General features: G+C 38.2%; 1 protein-coding gene across 1 annotated transcript in view; it reads left to right on the top strand.

Annotated features, from left to right (window-relative positions):
- Positions 1-15,892, top strand: part of ADGRV1 (adhesion G protein-coupled receptor V1) — a gene marked incomplete at its 5' end in the record, with an annotated part of 274,932 nt that overhangs the window by 80,108 nt on the left and 178,932 nt on the right. The window contains 16 exons of the mRNA XM_082496974.1: positions 1,179-1,434; positions 3,076-3,284; positions 4,001-4,174; positions 4,569-4,751; positions 5,491-5,670; positions 6,311-6,475; positions 7,797-7,914; positions 8,471-8,594; positions 9,769-9,907; positions 10,046-10,231; positions 10,553-10,785; positions 11,266-11,414; positions 11,524-11,725; positions 12,228-12,447; positions 13,606-13,845; positions 15,454-15,603. Coding sequence (XP_082353100.1) covers positions 1,179-1,434; positions 3,076-3,284; positions 4,001-4,174; positions 4,569-4,751; positions 5,491-5,670; positions 6,311-6,475; positions 7,797-7,914; positions 8,471-8,594; positions 9,769-9,907; positions 10,046-10,231; positions 10,553-10,785; positions 11,266-11,414; positions 11,524-11,725; positions 12,228-12,447; positions 13,606-13,845; positions 15,454-15,603 — 2,928 coding nt within the window. The remainder of the gene's footprint in view (positions 1-1,178; positions 1,435-3,075; positions 3,285-4,000; positions 4,175-4,568; positions 4,752-5,490; positions 5,671-6,310; positions 6,476-7,796; positions 7,915-8,470; positions 8,595-9,768; positions 9,908-10,045; positions 10,232-10,552; positions 10,786-11,265; positions 11,415-11,523; positions 11,726-12,227; positions 12,448-13,605; positions 13,846-15,453; positions 15,604-15,892) is intronic.

Here is a 15,892-nt window from a genome sequence, read left to right as displayed (position 1 = left end):
TTTATAGACACATTTTCCTCGTTGAGAGAGACCTCATCAAGTGGCCAGCCCTTTGAATGTAAAAATAAGAATATAGATAGACAAAACATTTCTCAATCACTTTATCTTAAAAAAAAAATCCTCAATATTGGGACCAACTCTGTTTAATGTCTTCATAAGTGAACTGGGTGCTGGGAACAAGTGTACCCTGACTAAGCTTGCTGGTGACACCAAACTGTGTGGGGAGGTGGACACTTCGGAAGGGAGAGCTACCCTGCAGGAAGACCTGGATAGGTTGGAAGGGTGGGCTAACAAGAACCTTATGCAGTTCAACCAGGACAAGTGTAAGGTCTTGCATCTGGGAAAACATAATCCAGGAGTGCAGCACAGGCTGGGATCTACCCCGCTGGGCAGCAGCTCCCCGGAGAGTGACCTGGGGGTCCTGGTGGACAACAAGCTCAAGATGAGTGAACAGTGTGCTGCTGTGGCAAAGAAAGCCAACAGGATTCTGGGCTGCATCAACAAGGGCATCTCCAGCAGAGATGAAGAAGTCATTATCCCACTCTACTCAGTGCTTGTGAGGCCACACCTGTGTTCAGTTTTGGTGCCCACTATACAAAAAAAGATGTGGACAGGCTGGAGAGGGTCCAGAGAAGGACCACCAACATGATCAAAGGACTGGGAAGCCTGCCGTATGTGGGAAGTCTGAGAGAATCGGGTTGTTTCATCCTCGAGAAAAGAAGGCTTAGGGAAGAACTTATCACCATGTTCCTCTATTTAAAGGGTGGCTACAAAGAAGATGGAGATGCCCTTTTTACAAGGAAAAGACGAGGGGTAATGGGTACAAGTTACTCCTGGGGAGATTCCGAGTTGACACAAGAGGAAGTTTTTTCACAGTGCGAACAATCAGCCATTGGAATAATCTCCCCAGGGAAGAGGTGGATTTCCCATCATTGGACACTTAAGAACTTAAGATTCAGCTGGACAGGGTGCTGGGCCATCTTGTCCAGACAGTGCCAAGAAGGTCTGGACCTTGAGGTCCCTTCTAACCTGGTATTTTGATTCTATGATATATATATCATGTGTGTATATATATATTTTTTTTTTGAATGGACAGAGTTTTATAGAATAAAACAGTTGGCATAACATCATTGAGAAATTTAACCTTTTTTTTTTTTTCCCTCCCTGTAAAACTTTAGATTACATTTGCAGAAGGTCAGGCCCTGTCCACAATCACCCTGACAATCCTCGCAGACAGTGTTGCAGAGCTTTCAGAGACGGTGGAAATCACACTCACCCATGTTACCACTGTGGGTGTTCAGGATACCACCAAAGGAGCTGTCATCGATCCCAAAAGGGCAAGAGCTGTGCTGACCATTTTACCCAGTGACTCTCCACATGGTGTGATCGGGTGGCATATGGACTCTCTCTTTGTTAAAGTCACAGAGCCAGAAGGTAAGTCTGTTTCTTGATTCTTAGGAAAAAATATATGGTTTTTTGAAAATCAGCTTTGTTGGCGCTATAGCATTGGTTATATATATAAAATATATATATTATATAATATATACATTATTTATACATATCAGCATTTTTCTATAAAAATTGGTAGCAATAACATCCTTTAAAATATGTAACTATGCTATTTCGTTACATACATTTTATGCTGTATTTCACATTGCATATATCAACAGTCATTTTTGTTTAGGGGGTAAATTATTAAAATCTTGGCATCTTGTGTTGCAAATCACTAATACATAAGATACTTCTATTTAGACAAAAAGCCGAACTTGCCCATTCAAGGGGGTTAATATATTGTTTAAAATCATTTCCATAGAAGGATTTTCCTCATGAATTGGGCCAAAAAGGGAAGCTCGTTTGTTCTGTATGATAGGGGAGGGAAGGAAGCAAGAGTGAATTCCGTTTCAAGAAAACTGAATCGGGTTTTTTTTCTGCTTGCTGGTGGCGTGTTTGATTGATTGGGTTACGTCAAGTTTTCCTTCCGGGCATCAAGTGAGATTGCGAAGGGTTTGCCGGGTGGTCAGCCAGAGGAGGACTGCCGCGGTGTCCTGGCCCAGGGAGACAGGCAGCTGGTGGCTCTGGCGGTATCTCATGGGACCTGGTGGTTCTCCAGCAGCTGCCTGATGAGCTATTCATACTTCAAAAGCCCAGCTGAAATTTCCGGGCAATTTACTATTAACAAATAGAATTTATGAAAAATACATTTTTCCATCAGAATATTATTGTGGGTGAAACCTCCTCACCAGTTCTAATTTAACGTGAATGAGTGTTGTCCCTTTTTTAGCAGCTGAGTGTATTGTGAAGGGATTCTGTTGGTTCCGCCCTTTGTAAACTTTTACACTTTGAAGTTAGGACTCCAGGCACGTTCTTAGGTTTCATTTGTTGCACAGTTTTCTCTTCCAATCTCTAAATGTTGTATTTTAAATGAGTTATATGCAGGTGCTAACTGTGAAGTAGTACCTAGTTAATACAAGTAACAGAAACTAGTCTGAAGTACAAAGTCTGTTGCTTTTTACCTGTTTCTCTTTCTCTAGTCATGAACACAGCACTTTTAGCCAAATTCTGTGTTTCGTGGTTTATTGGAAAAAATTGCAAATCTGCTTTCCCAAAAGGAACCTGAGCCTGACCGATAGAAGTGTATCTCATTTTGTGCAACATTTGAGTTAAGGAAACGTGAAATTTACAGCCAGAGTGACCGCCTCCAGTGCTGCTTTCTGCACTGGAATCAATAGCGGTCTCCCCGGCATGTAACAGCCCGGCCAATTAGCGAGATGGGAGATTTGCAGGAAAATAAAGTGTTGAAGTAACAATTCGTGTAGCAAACATTTAAAACTGTAAATATTCCGCATTTTATTCTTCCTCTAGATCTAGTTTTAAAATGCTGTTTGTGTGTGTTCACACCACTTGTATGTGCTCATTTGCTCCAGTTGTTGAATTATCCAATTGTTGTTGTGTTTCTATGCAGAACTGAAGTGAGCTCTAGTAAGCAGCTCCGGTACAATTGGGTGAGCTGAAAATCAAGCAGGGCAAGGCTTAAAACAGTCATGCCTTGATTTTTTTTCCCCTGCCTTGTTATAGGGCGAGTGAATTCAACTACTCTTACTTTACAAATTGCTCGAGAACAAGGGTTTGTCGGAGAGATTGCAGTTCAGCTGAGCGCCGCGCCGAACTTTGAACTCCCCCTCTCCAACCGAGCAACAGAGAATGAGGATTATATACTGGAAAAGAAGACAATCGTTATGGCAGAGAACGCAACGATAACTTCTGTCATAGTCATTATTTTGCCTGTGAGTACTCTAACGACAACTTTAGCTAATAATGTACTTTAAGAAAAGGGAAAAGGGTACTGTTTCTCCACCAGAGGTAGTAGTTAGCGTTCTAGAAATGGCCACGGTGGGATTCTTGCCTCGTCAGCTATATTAGTAAGAATTGCAGCCGTCTCTTTCAAAAGAACTTGAGTACTCATCACTGAGAAAGAAACAAATTCTCTGTTATGCCGTAGTCGCAAAATTAACGCATAATAATGACAAAGGAAAAAGTTATATATCTCTTAGGTGCTTGCTGGTTTTTCAACTTGTTGCAGGTTTTTACAGAGGATTTATTGTACTTTATGTGCCTCTGAATAGATTTGCTCTGTAGTTCAGGAAATGTTAATTTTCCACCAAAAATTTGTACATTCTTTAAATATATTAGGAATGGAGGCATTGCTTTTCAAGTTCTGGCTTGGTTTCTGAAATCTAGCCACCTTTCTTATCTATAGGAGAAACAAGTGACAGCCAGCAATACCTTCCACCGTTCTTACAGATCTGGAATCTGACTGCCAACTTCAGTTTCTAAAGCTCAGTCTCTTTCACCTTTCGTATGGTGTGAAGAGAGGGATTGGTGGTACGGTCCCAAGTGCTGAGAAGACTGAACAGTAGACCTACAAGTGGTCAGCTTCCTGCATGTGTTATAACTTACACTGCTTTATTTAAAAAGTGACATTTAAAAATATTTTTCGCAGGACAACGTTCCAGAATTACAGGAAGGATTTATAATCAATATTACTGATGTGCAACTGGTCGATTCTCCCACTGGAGGTCAGCCAAGCGTGAAGAGGCTTGGGTTAGAAATAGCTGAAATAACAATTGAAGAAAATGATGATGCCAGAGGAGTATTTAGTTTCAATGTTACAAAGGTAAGTAAATCTGATTGATTGAAAAATATTTAAAGTAGCATTCCAGCAGGAGAGTCTGCGTTTTCAGACCAGTTTTGATAGTGTTCTAACAGGCTTTATGACATTAAATTGTTCTGGATAAAAAGGCCAGGTACTAGACAAACAATTTCTTCTTAAAAGGTTCTTCACAAGTAATATATGAAATGTATTGGGGAGGTGGAAGTGCTAAAAATGGTGTCATAGAATTTTCCGAAAGGTCATCTAATCCAGACTGTTGCTCAGAGCAAGGTCAGTGCTAGATTCAGACCAATGTACAGGACATTATTTATTTCTTAGTTTATTTTTACCTGCAAGTCAACGTGCAAAAATAAAACCCCTTGCTGTTACACTCAGCAGTCTCTTGTTGAATTTACAGGATATAACTGGAGCTGTTACTGGTTACGAGGTACCACCACCACAGAATACACTGAAACTTCCAGTTGTTCGACAGGCTGGGAGGTTTGGGTCAGCAACGCTGTATTGGGAAGCCATTCATTCAACCGCTAGCTTTGAAGACTTCACACCGTCATTTGGAAACCTGACATTTGCAGATGGGCAGGTATGCTCTCGCTGAAAGTTTAAGTGTCTCTGGGTTACCGGTTTAAGCGTTTCTCATATTTTCTTCCAGCAGAATTTGCATCTTTTCATTGAAAACATTTTATTTATGGCTTTACGTATGTGAACGATGCTCCCGACTTCAGTTCTTCAACATGGAAAATAAGAATGTTCATCAGCATTGACCAAGTAGTGTTGTATGCCTTTGGTACCTCCACATGTGAAGACGGAATTTCTAATAATACAGCCTGTTACACTGAAAATTTGCCACATAAACTGTCTTCTCTATAAATTCTCAGAATAAGCCTGTATGTTTTCTTAGCTGTGTTCTACATATTCTTTTAAATTTCGTGCTGCCCCTTACAATACTTAGTGTACACGAGAGGTTTTGATTTCAAGTGAACAGGACTGGTCTTTGACAAATTGAAGGATGTACTTTGTGAGCAGAATTTTGGCCTAAGTACAATGTTGTCTACCTGCACTTTCTACTGAGACCGAGCAGTGTGCTGGTTTTAACATAAAAGATTTACATTGAGAGACTTAAAAAGCACTCTTGAAACTTTGTTATCTTATTATATAACACACAAATGCGATAAGCAACAAGCACAGCTGAACAGTGTGTGTTTATCTATTATTAGATAAAATTTATCTATTTTAAATTTCAGGTTTTTTGAACAATTCACAGAATATTATAAATGAAACTTTGTTTCTCTTTTTTTTTTTTTCATTTTTAATTTCTGCAGGCCACAGGAGAAATAGAAATTACAATCCTAGATGACAATGAAGTTGAATTCCTTGAGATCTTCAAGATTGCCCTGGTGAGGGTAACAGGTGGTGCAAGACTTGGGGATGACACCGTCGTAACTGTTGCTATTCCACCAAATGATTCCCCTGTTGGAGTATTTGGGTTTGAAGAAAAGAACGTGAGTTTGATTTGGATTGCACTCTTTTCTGCCAAAGCTGGATAATGAGTTTGTGTCACTAACACATAGCCAATTTTGGTAAGCCTTCATTGCAGTGAAAGATGTGACTTCATTGAAAGGCGTATTAGTGCTTGTCTTCATCTAGCTGTGTGGGATGGAAATAACTCAGAAAGTGCTGCTGCACAGATGTAGGTTTCTGCATGACAAAATCAATTTAATGCAGTATACTGACAATTCGGGACATTCCAGGTAGGATTTTTGGTAGTCTGTTGACTATTCAAATGCTTTTGTAATAATCTGCATTACTGAAAGTAAAGTTTGGGAAGAAATGATGAAACATATCTTAGTTCTTGTCAGTGAGTGATTCTTCTGCTCTCCATTTTGCTGGTGCTGGTGCTGTGCCTGCTTCTGACTCACTGTCTGTAATTTTTTTGAATCATAGGGCATACAAAAATAACACGAGTGACTAATCTTTGCTAGCAGAATTCAACACATTCCTTACGTCTGTTACCTTCCTGTTGATTTTCACTCTTGCTTATTTTACATTGTCATTGATAACGTTTTTTGTTGTTTATCTCAAGTCGGTAATGATGACTTTTGCTACAGCCTCTCCTTCTTCCTCATCCTCTTTCTTCATCAGGTGACAGTGAAGGAACCTCAGGCACCCGATGACCCTGCTGCAGTTGTGTCGCTCACTGTGAGTCGAAGCCAAGGAGGACGAGGAGCAGTTAAAGTGCTGTGGATTCTTGAGGAAGCAGCTAGATACGATCTGACCCCTCTGAATGGCACCCTTCACTTCAACGAGGTATTTCTGATATTGCAATAAGTTATTTACTATTAGGTTTATAAATATCTTCTTCTTCTCATGTGTGTTTGCATGGTTGTTGTTAAGTATTTAGAAAAGTAGGGGCTTACTAAATGTTATAACACTAAGAAAACACCGGTTTGAACCCTGGGGATAGCAGTACGCAGTGTTTTTTCAAACAGAAAAACAAAGCTGACATGCTTTTTTTTAAGGCAGCATAATGTAATCATCAGGAAGATAGGCTCTTTGAATCTGAGTTGTTTTTATGATTAAGAAAGAGGAAAAAAATGTCCTCAGTGTGAAGAATGATTACAGAAACATTTATGGCATTGCCGTATCAGCCACCTGAAAGGGAAAATTGATATTGAAAGGGTGAGAAGGATAAATGAATGCTCCAAAATTGCGAATTTTAAAAAATGAATAAAAAACCACCTTAGTGACTTTCAAACTGGACAGTGTTATTTGATTTGTGTTTCATGGTAGGTTAAAAGTCTGAAGTAGGAGCTGAAAGAGGGGATTTTGTCAATCTATTGTTATCTTACTACTGGTCTTTTATGGTCTACTCAAAATATTTAATGAAGAAAAGTGTTTTAACATAAAGCATAATCTATTCTGCCTGTACAAGAGTATTTTAGTCTGAACAAATAGACATACCGGTTGTTTCTTTTAACCAGCTAGAAAACAGCTTTTTTGGTATTTGGCAAAGTTTGCTATCATTTTGCTATCTTTACTGATCAGCTTGGACATTGTTGTTACTTCCAGAAGTTCTTATATATTCATACATGTACAATGTGTACCTACTTACTTTTTTCCTATATTCTTATTTTAAGCATTTGCTACTACCCACTGACAAAAATGGGGATTAGACAGAAATTTGCTATGACTTAATAGATCTAATCTTAATAATGTTAATCCTTATAATGTATGTATTCTATTGAATATGCACTTTCTGATGGAAAAGATTTTGTGTAGAAAGGTTCCTCTAAGTTGAAAACTTCTATGTGAGTACAATTTCAAAGTAATTTCAACTGTTATTCAGTTGAAAACTGTTATTCAGTTGAAAATAGCCAGGGTATTTTTGCGGTGGCACACAAAGTTTGAGAGACAGTTTTTACTGTTTACTAAACTGTGAGAAAACATTCAGCCAGATCAGAAATGTCATATTTAAAAAATATTACAGAACATATCAAGCATATGCATGCTTAACACTTGATTTGTTAAAGGAAAAGGCATTTTTTATAATACCACACTTTGTTTAGTTTTGCTTAATGTTTGTGTGTGTGTATATATATATTTATCTTCTGGTCTTTATGTGATGCAGACTGAATCCCAGAAGTTGATTGTCTTACATGCGGTACAAGATGGACTACTGGAGGGGAACGAAACATTTACCATTCAGCTCGTCTCTGCTGGTGATGCAGAGATATCCCCTGTGAACGGTAAAGAATTAATTCATTACATTCTATTTTGAGACATTTCATGTAAGAATTCTAGTAAGTCTGTTCATACTATTTTAGTCTGCAGTGCGTATATATTTTGTGAGCAGCTAGTTGGTAACAGTTTGACCGTCAGTCTTTTCCCCCAAGTCGTTTCTTGGTCTGAAGACATCAAAGAGAATTTTAGATCATAATTTTTAATTCTAAATTAATTGTTGCTGTAGACTTTTGTGTTCAGATATTTAACATTGTCCATAAAGAATTCTTTAACAAAGAGAAGCAAAATCCAAAACCAGGTTCAGACCTGTAAGAATCATAGAATAACTTTGTTATTAAGGGACCATCCAGGGCAGTCATCTAGTTGAAAACCCTGCTCAAGGAACAGGAGACTTCACCATTGGATCAGATTGCTGAGTGCCTTGCCTGCTCAAATTCTGAATTTCTCTGAGGATGGGGATTCCGTGGGCTCTCTGGGGAGCTGGTTCTTAACCACTCATGTCACAAGAGTCAGCTTATCAGTTAGCTTTCATTTACCATGGGAAGCTTTTTCTCTTCATAGGTGTGGCAACCATCATTATTGTGGGCGATGAAGGAGCTTCTGGGGTGGTTGGGATAGCCCGTTCCTCCAGGCATATTCTGATTGGAGAGCCTTCAGGAAATTATAACGGAACCGCTCTCATTAGGTGGGTACATCACTCGTTTTTCCAAAGGAAGAACAACAGATCAGTTTCAAAAGCTATGAGACTCCACACTTGGCAAGAATTTCTTGAGTGCTGCATTTCGTTATCGCTCCTAAAATCAGAACTGTTTTTAAAGTTAAATGCTTGTTTTTAAAGAAGGGCAGAATATACTACATATGTGTCTTTTCAGTATTACTGGGGAGCTCCCAATATTCCTCTCAGTCTTCAAATTGTTGGTAACATTGATGCATTAAAGGAAAGAGGATTCTAATCAAAGGAAGGGGGGAAGGGAGTCAACGACGCTTGAAGGTGCTTTGTGCTTTTCAGGATTCAGTTCAGGCTTGATGCCTGCACTGTATTTCGGTATATTTCTATGATGGCTAGCATAACCAAAGTGGGAGCAGGGTTTTTAGTTGAAACAAGATGCAATTATTTCACTGCATTCAGTCAACTGAAAACAGAATGAAGAATGGAGATGTTACCATACCTTCTAAGACTATTGGAAAAAAAAGATTACGACACTTTCCTTTGGTGAACCGGGGAATCCAAACAACAGAACAGCTTCTCCTGCTGCCCTGAGATGCACAAAAGACAAAGCTATGCTTTGTGCAGCGGTAGCTGTAGATCACGTAGTAGATCACGTTAGGTATGGACAAATTTTTGCCTGACTTAGTTCACCAAGACTGATGCCATGAATAGGATTAAGCTCTAGGTTTTTAGACAAGTAGAAGACAGAACATTTCTCAGGTCATCTCATAGTATCCTAGTGTCCTTCTGCCTTAAAAACCAAATTGCCTTTGGGCATTAGCCTTAAGTTCCATTTCCCTTCTGTTTTGCGTATCCGTCTCCGGAAAAGCAGAATGGAACCAAGAGAGCTCAGTTTTTTAGCCCCCACCTTTGGGCTATACAGGCAAAGAAACTTTAAAGACCTCTCAGGAAAAATACAGCTCAAGATTCCTCCCAACAGAGGGAAATAAAATAAAACTGCAGAAATGTTATTGCTCTGAAGAGGGGATTGTAAAGATCTTAGTAGTGACTTAGGACATTAAAACTCAGTCTCCGCGGTGCTGATAACATTTCTTTCATCCACAATAATATGATATCTTTTCTGTCTCTGGATTGGATATTAAATATTAAAGGTAGGAAATAAAATCTGTGTTTACGTTCTTACCTGCAGCCTGATACGTGGCCCAGGGATTTTTGGTGAGATCGTGATATATTGGAATATAACACCTCCTCATCACACAGAATTTATTGAGACCGCGGGGACCTTGACGATGCGAGACAGACAGTCTGCAGCAGTGGTTCTAATACAGGTATGTGAGAGATTTTACACCAGTCGCTATTTCAAGTACTTCCTTTTATTTAGTTAGCATCTTGGTTAGAAATAAATTATACCTCTCTCCCTGGAAATGGTTTAAATCCTTTTACCTTTCATTGGTTCTTCTCCCTAGGCGGTAGATGACAACCGTCCAGAGGAGAAGCATTACTACCAGTTTCAACTGACTGGAATCAGTGATGGGGCACTCATAAATGAATCTAGCAGCACAGCAAATATTACCATGGCCGCCAGTGATTTTCCATATGGAGAGTTTACATTTTCACGGGAACTATTGCAAACAACAGAAGAAGAAAAATGGGTATTAGATTAAAATTCCTTCTTATGTAAAATATTGATAGATGCCAATATTGTTGCTAGAGTTACGCTTCACTTCAGAAACAAATAGATCAAAGATTTATTTTACACTTACCGTAGCACAGTCTCCAGAATGGCTGTCTGAGGCTTTTGGAGTTTTTTAAAACTCTGAGAAAGAAGGCCATCTGCTAAGTTACGTGTACTCTGTACTTACTAAGGCAAATTGTTGTTACCTGGCAGAACTGTTGAAAAGATGCCTTTAGAACAGTCTCCTAGAGGCAAATGTAACAGCCATTTTTTAAAGAAAATGTCCTCTTTCCCTCAGGTTAACATCACTATTGTGCGTTCCAGGGGATCCTATGGCAAAGTGCGTCTTTGCTTTCAGATAATAAATGGGACTGCAGAGGAGGGAATTGATTTCACTCTCACAGTAAGGGACTTGTTGTTTGAACCACATGAGGAGAGTAAAATGATTTTGGTTGAAATTCATGATGATGACTTTCCTGAAGGTCCTGAAGACTTTTCAGTGACGATTACCAAAGTGGAACTCCAAGGAAGGTAAAGATAAAATTCCCAATTGACTGATTATAATCAGAAGAAGAAACCATATTTGGAATCTGGTCTACCTGCGTAAAGTAACCACTGGTTTTCATCTGTTTTACTGTAAAATTTTCTAAGACAGCTATAATAGTAAACATAATAGAAATTGGGTGTATGGGGAACCCTTTTAACATGAGTATAAAGATTTTGCTGATTAAGATTATTAAAACTAAAAGTCCATACATTACATACAAGTTGTCAAGTTGCATGAAATTCAAATAAGAAGATAAAATGAGAAAGAAAAAATTAAAGATACACATTTCTATGAATAAACTACTATTTTTGCATTAATAATAGTTTGAAAAAGTGTGACCAAAAAGTCTTCAGTGATAACTGTCAGAATATAAAAGCCTTTGTAGTAATTGACAAATTGTCATACATGCATCAACGCTTTCACAAGAATTTTGTATGTAATTTTCTTTTTTATGTTCTTGCAAGTGGATTTGATTTTACTGTAAAAGAAAATGGTCTGCAGGTGGATCAACCTCCAATGATAGGAAATATCTCCACAGTACAAGTCACTATAGCAAAAAGTGACAATGCAGAAGGCATCATAGAATTTGATCCACAGTATATCCGTCTACAGGGTAAGTTTACTTTAAGTTTTCAATGTGCTTTAGAAGATATTTCTGTGGCTAAGGCATAAATTTTTGAAATAAAATATCTGTGATAACTTTTTCTCAATTATTCTTGCAGTGGAAGAGGATGCTGGATTAATCATGATTCCTGTTGTGAGAAAGCATGGAACTTATGGCTATGTAACCGCTGACTTTCTTTCTCGAAGTATTTCTGCATTTCCCGATGGTGTTGACTATGTCATTCATAACAATTCTGTCATTTTTTATCATGGCCAGAACCAGAGTTTTATTTATATCTCTATTATAGATGATGAAGAAAGGTAAAAAATTTTTCAGTTATTTATTTACTAATTTGCTTCTGGGAGAAATCCCTTTTTAGCATGTGCAGTATGCCTGTGTGTAGAATTGAAATTGAACAAAAAATATTCCGCAGTGCTGAAAAATCACCTAAATTTAAAAGGGAAAAAAAGACGCTATCATTAAAGTTTCATGGTTCATGTTCAAATTTATGCAAAACAAATACATTTTTTAATTAGATTACCAGAAATATTGGGTGTTAATAGTACTTCTGTGAATGATACAATATTTTGCCTATATTTTTTAAAATTTAACATGACTAGAAAAATAGAACATTATTTTTATTTCAGGTATCCCCATTCTATGCAAATGGGAGGCATGTCCTACTGTGTGGTTACGGAGCTGACTTCTGTATACCTTTGAACAAACCCAGTTGGATGCATGACTGAATTACTAAGTACAGTTTTAATTTTATTTTTTTTTTCCCTCAGATACCTCAGAATCTCTTTTTCTTTTTCCATGCAGTGAATTTGCAGAGCAATTTGAAATCCAGCTGACAGGAGCCACTGGTGGAGCAGTCCTTGGGCTCCAACTCGTGAGCCAGGTCACTATTGCTAAAAGTGACTCCCCCCAGGGCATCGTCCGGTTTCTCAATCAAACTCGAATTATTCTTCCCAATCCTGATGCACCCACGGCAGTGTCTTTGGTGCTGGAAAGGACTGGAAGATTGTTAGGGGAGACACAGGTGGGCCCTGGCTATCAGAGGCTGAATGCTTTCCACTGACTAGGTCAAAAAGCTCCTGCATTTTCCTTCAAGAGATTCTTTGTGACTGATTTCCAATAAGATAATTGTGTTTTTTTATTAAACATGAATTGCATATAGTTGCAGTATAACAGAAAATGTTATCCTTTTAATCTTCTCTTTCTCCTCCTGCTTTCGTTCTTTTATTAGGGTCTTGGGTACTTTGTTTTGAACTAGCTCATAATTCCATCAAAAATAGGGTTAATTTGATGGACCACTAGTAATTTAATTTAATTCAGTTGAATTACTTCCTAAAGCTGGGCAAAATTTTTTCGGTAAATTGTTTACTGTGAGATTTCTAGATTTATTTTTTATTACTCTGTACAGACCACTGGCAAAGTGAAGTTATAAATCTGAACCAAAATAGGCCTTTCACAGTCTTGGCAAGTGAAGATTGGCAGTAAAGGCCATCAGCTCCTCGTCTCCCCATATAAAAATTGTCCCGGTCTTTGATTTTTTCTAGAAGTCGTTTGAGAAAACTGAAAAACAATTAAAATGGCCAAAGTCATAACTTTAAAGTGCTGAATATGATCTCCTCAAAAGCAATCTGATTTGTGGAAAAATTTGAAAATAGTCTAGCTTGTAATCAGGCTGAAGCGGTACAAATAATCATTTGAGGGATTAAAAACATTTATTGCAGACTCTTAAGAAAATATCTGTCATTTTCTGTCTTGATGTCACACTTGACAGGGAATGGTTTTGGTCATGAGTACTCATTTGCGGAGCTTTGCAAAATAGATCACTGAAGGGGGAGAAGTAGAAACCAGCCCGTGTGTTTACTGTTACATGCTAAAGAACTCTCAGTTTCTCTTCTTTTCTGTTACTAATACATAGAATTTCATAGACTGGCATTGTGGCTAACTGACACTTCAAAATTTTCATTTGTAATTTGTCATGTTTATTTTTCCAAAGGTTTATATATTTTCCAGCACAGAATTAATTATGAACATATCGCATTCCGTATTAACAGCAAAGATTTAAACATAGCTAGTTACCAGATACGAGAATTTTTATGTCACTTGTGGTACTCTGTCATTTCTCTCCCTGGGAGGCTGCTATAGTTTATCACCACTCTAAATCTGAAACCAATATCTTCCACAGATTAATTGGGACATCTTGGGACCCAATTCAGAAGAGGTTTTATCTCCCCTGAATAGTGACATTGGTGACCCTGTGAATGGATCATTCTATTTTGGAGAAGCAGAAGGAGGTCTGAGAGCTATTAATCTGCAAATCTATCCTCATGAAGAAGTTGAGGTTCAGGAGATCTTCATTATTAGACTGAGTGTTATGAAAGGTGAAACAGAAGTAGATCCTAAGGCAAGCAACGTTACACTGATAGTAAGTCATTATTGCTTTTCTTTCTTCTGAGATATATGTTGATATCGATATATATCCTGCAAAGCTTTTAAAAATTAATAATTATTGCATGGTTTGTCATTTGGCTTTTTTGTCCTTTGCACTACTTAGGTGCATTATTACAGCTTCACTTCTTAAAAATTAAGGCAAAGAATCTGTCACTAAAAATTCGTATATAAGCCCTGACCTGGCCTTCTTATTTACAGATTTCTGTGGTTCTCTTTGAAGAGGGCATGGATTGAGTCCTCATTTCTAAAAGTCAGTTGGTTGTCCATCCCTTCTTGACGTCTTCTTGTGCTACAGCTATTCTATATAAAAGAAAGGAGAAAATCTGACTATTGCAGAGCAATAGAAATGCAGAGCAAGAGGAATGCAGAGATTTGTGGGAGAAGGCAGAGGGAGTTTTCAAAGACAAATTATTACTTTAGGGATATGTCAACTAAGGAAATATTTATAAGGCGCCTGCAAAAAAAAAAAAAAAGTCTTTCCTAGAAACTGGATTTTTTTTTTGTTTCTTTGTTTGTTTGTTTTTTTCCTGGTCTGTAGAGTGTTGATAGAATTAGCACCTCTTTCCACAGACTCCACAGTTTCTTCTTCAGGGACGCAGGTTTATTCCTTGGACCGGAATGTTCCACCCTGCACGCCAATGAATTGGCTTCTCAGTAGTCACTGGTGTTGCAACTCAGTTGTCAGTCAGTTCACCGTGAATTCTTATTGCAGCTGGTGATTCACGCAGCTGGATGTGGATGAGCTCTAGCCCAGAAGGCTGAGTTTGCAAACAGATAATGTCAGAAAAAGTTTGTGTACACTAGCCCAAGGTGCCTGAGCATTTCCTGCTTTTGTAGCAGAATATTCAGATAAAGCATTAGAAATAAAACTCTGCCCCCCCACTACCATTTCGGATAGTGCCGAAAATCTGAAAAAGGGACATTCATACTTTCTCTGCTGTCTCTTAGTGTCTTGTATCCATGGGATATGTTTTCCAAATAATTTCAGAATTACTTTACTCTCTGAAATGTGTTTAGACCATTTATAATTTACAATACCATTTAAAATTCATGAATTATGTAAAGCTGAGGGAGGCTCAACTCAGTGGAGAGAATAATTGTTATTGCCTGAATTTGTTTACATACAGTGCTTTTATTAATCCAAGCCTGAAAACTTCCTTTATTTTTGGCAACATCATATTTTGACACCAGTTCGATAGATCCTGCTTAAACTTATTTATGTATCATTGTAGGATTTTCTCGCAAAAGAGGAAGTTACCCATGGATTTCATGTAACAGCGTTGTTTTGTGTGCATGTGTGCGTGTGTGTGTGTGTGTGCACGCGCGCACATGGGCTTGGTATCACTCCCTTCTCACACCTTGTTGGTCCCGCCTGCTGGGTTGGGTTATTTTATCTTCTCAGACTCAATTCTAACTACTAATGTACTGTTGAATCTTCTTAAGAGGAGAAAATTTGTTCGGAAGAACTATTAGATACGCGCCCTGTAGCATCTAGCAGTGAAAATCTCAATGATTTGAAGAAGAATACAACACAATCTAAATTTCTGATGTTTTGCTTGTTTGTTTACTTTTTTTTTCACAGATACAGAAGTTTGGTGATCCCAATGGAATTGTACAGTTTGCTCCTGAATCGTTAACTGAGAAAAACTATACAGAACCCTCAGCAGCGGAAGGGCCACAAAGTATTGCACTGTTTGTCAGACGAATTCAGGGCACTCTGGGAAACATAACGGTATTCTCACTTTTTCCCTAATAAACAGTATAATCTGAAATCATCCTCAGTATCTATGTACAGAGGAATATTTTTTTCTGTGCCTTTCAGTTGCTTGTTTCTCAAATTAATTCCCGACATGTTGCCTTTTAGGCTGAATTTATCAAGGGCTCAGTCCTAGTACTTGTGGTTTGGGGAGTCGGGTTCAGTCTTCTCTAGTCAGGAAAAAAAAAAAAACAATAGAAAAACAGTACTGCAGAGCTGCTCTCTCTTCCTCTCTCCCTCTCCCCCTGTGCTTTTGACGGGAGAA

This window comes from Vanellus vanellus, assembly GCF_965231255.1.
Source record: "Vanellus vanellus genome assembly, chromosome: Z".
Taxonomy (NCBI): Eukaryota; Metazoa; Chordata; class Aves; order Charadriiformes; family Charadriidae; genus Vanellus; species Vanellus vanellus.
This window is presented reverse-complemented; position numbering and strand designations above follow the sequence as displayed.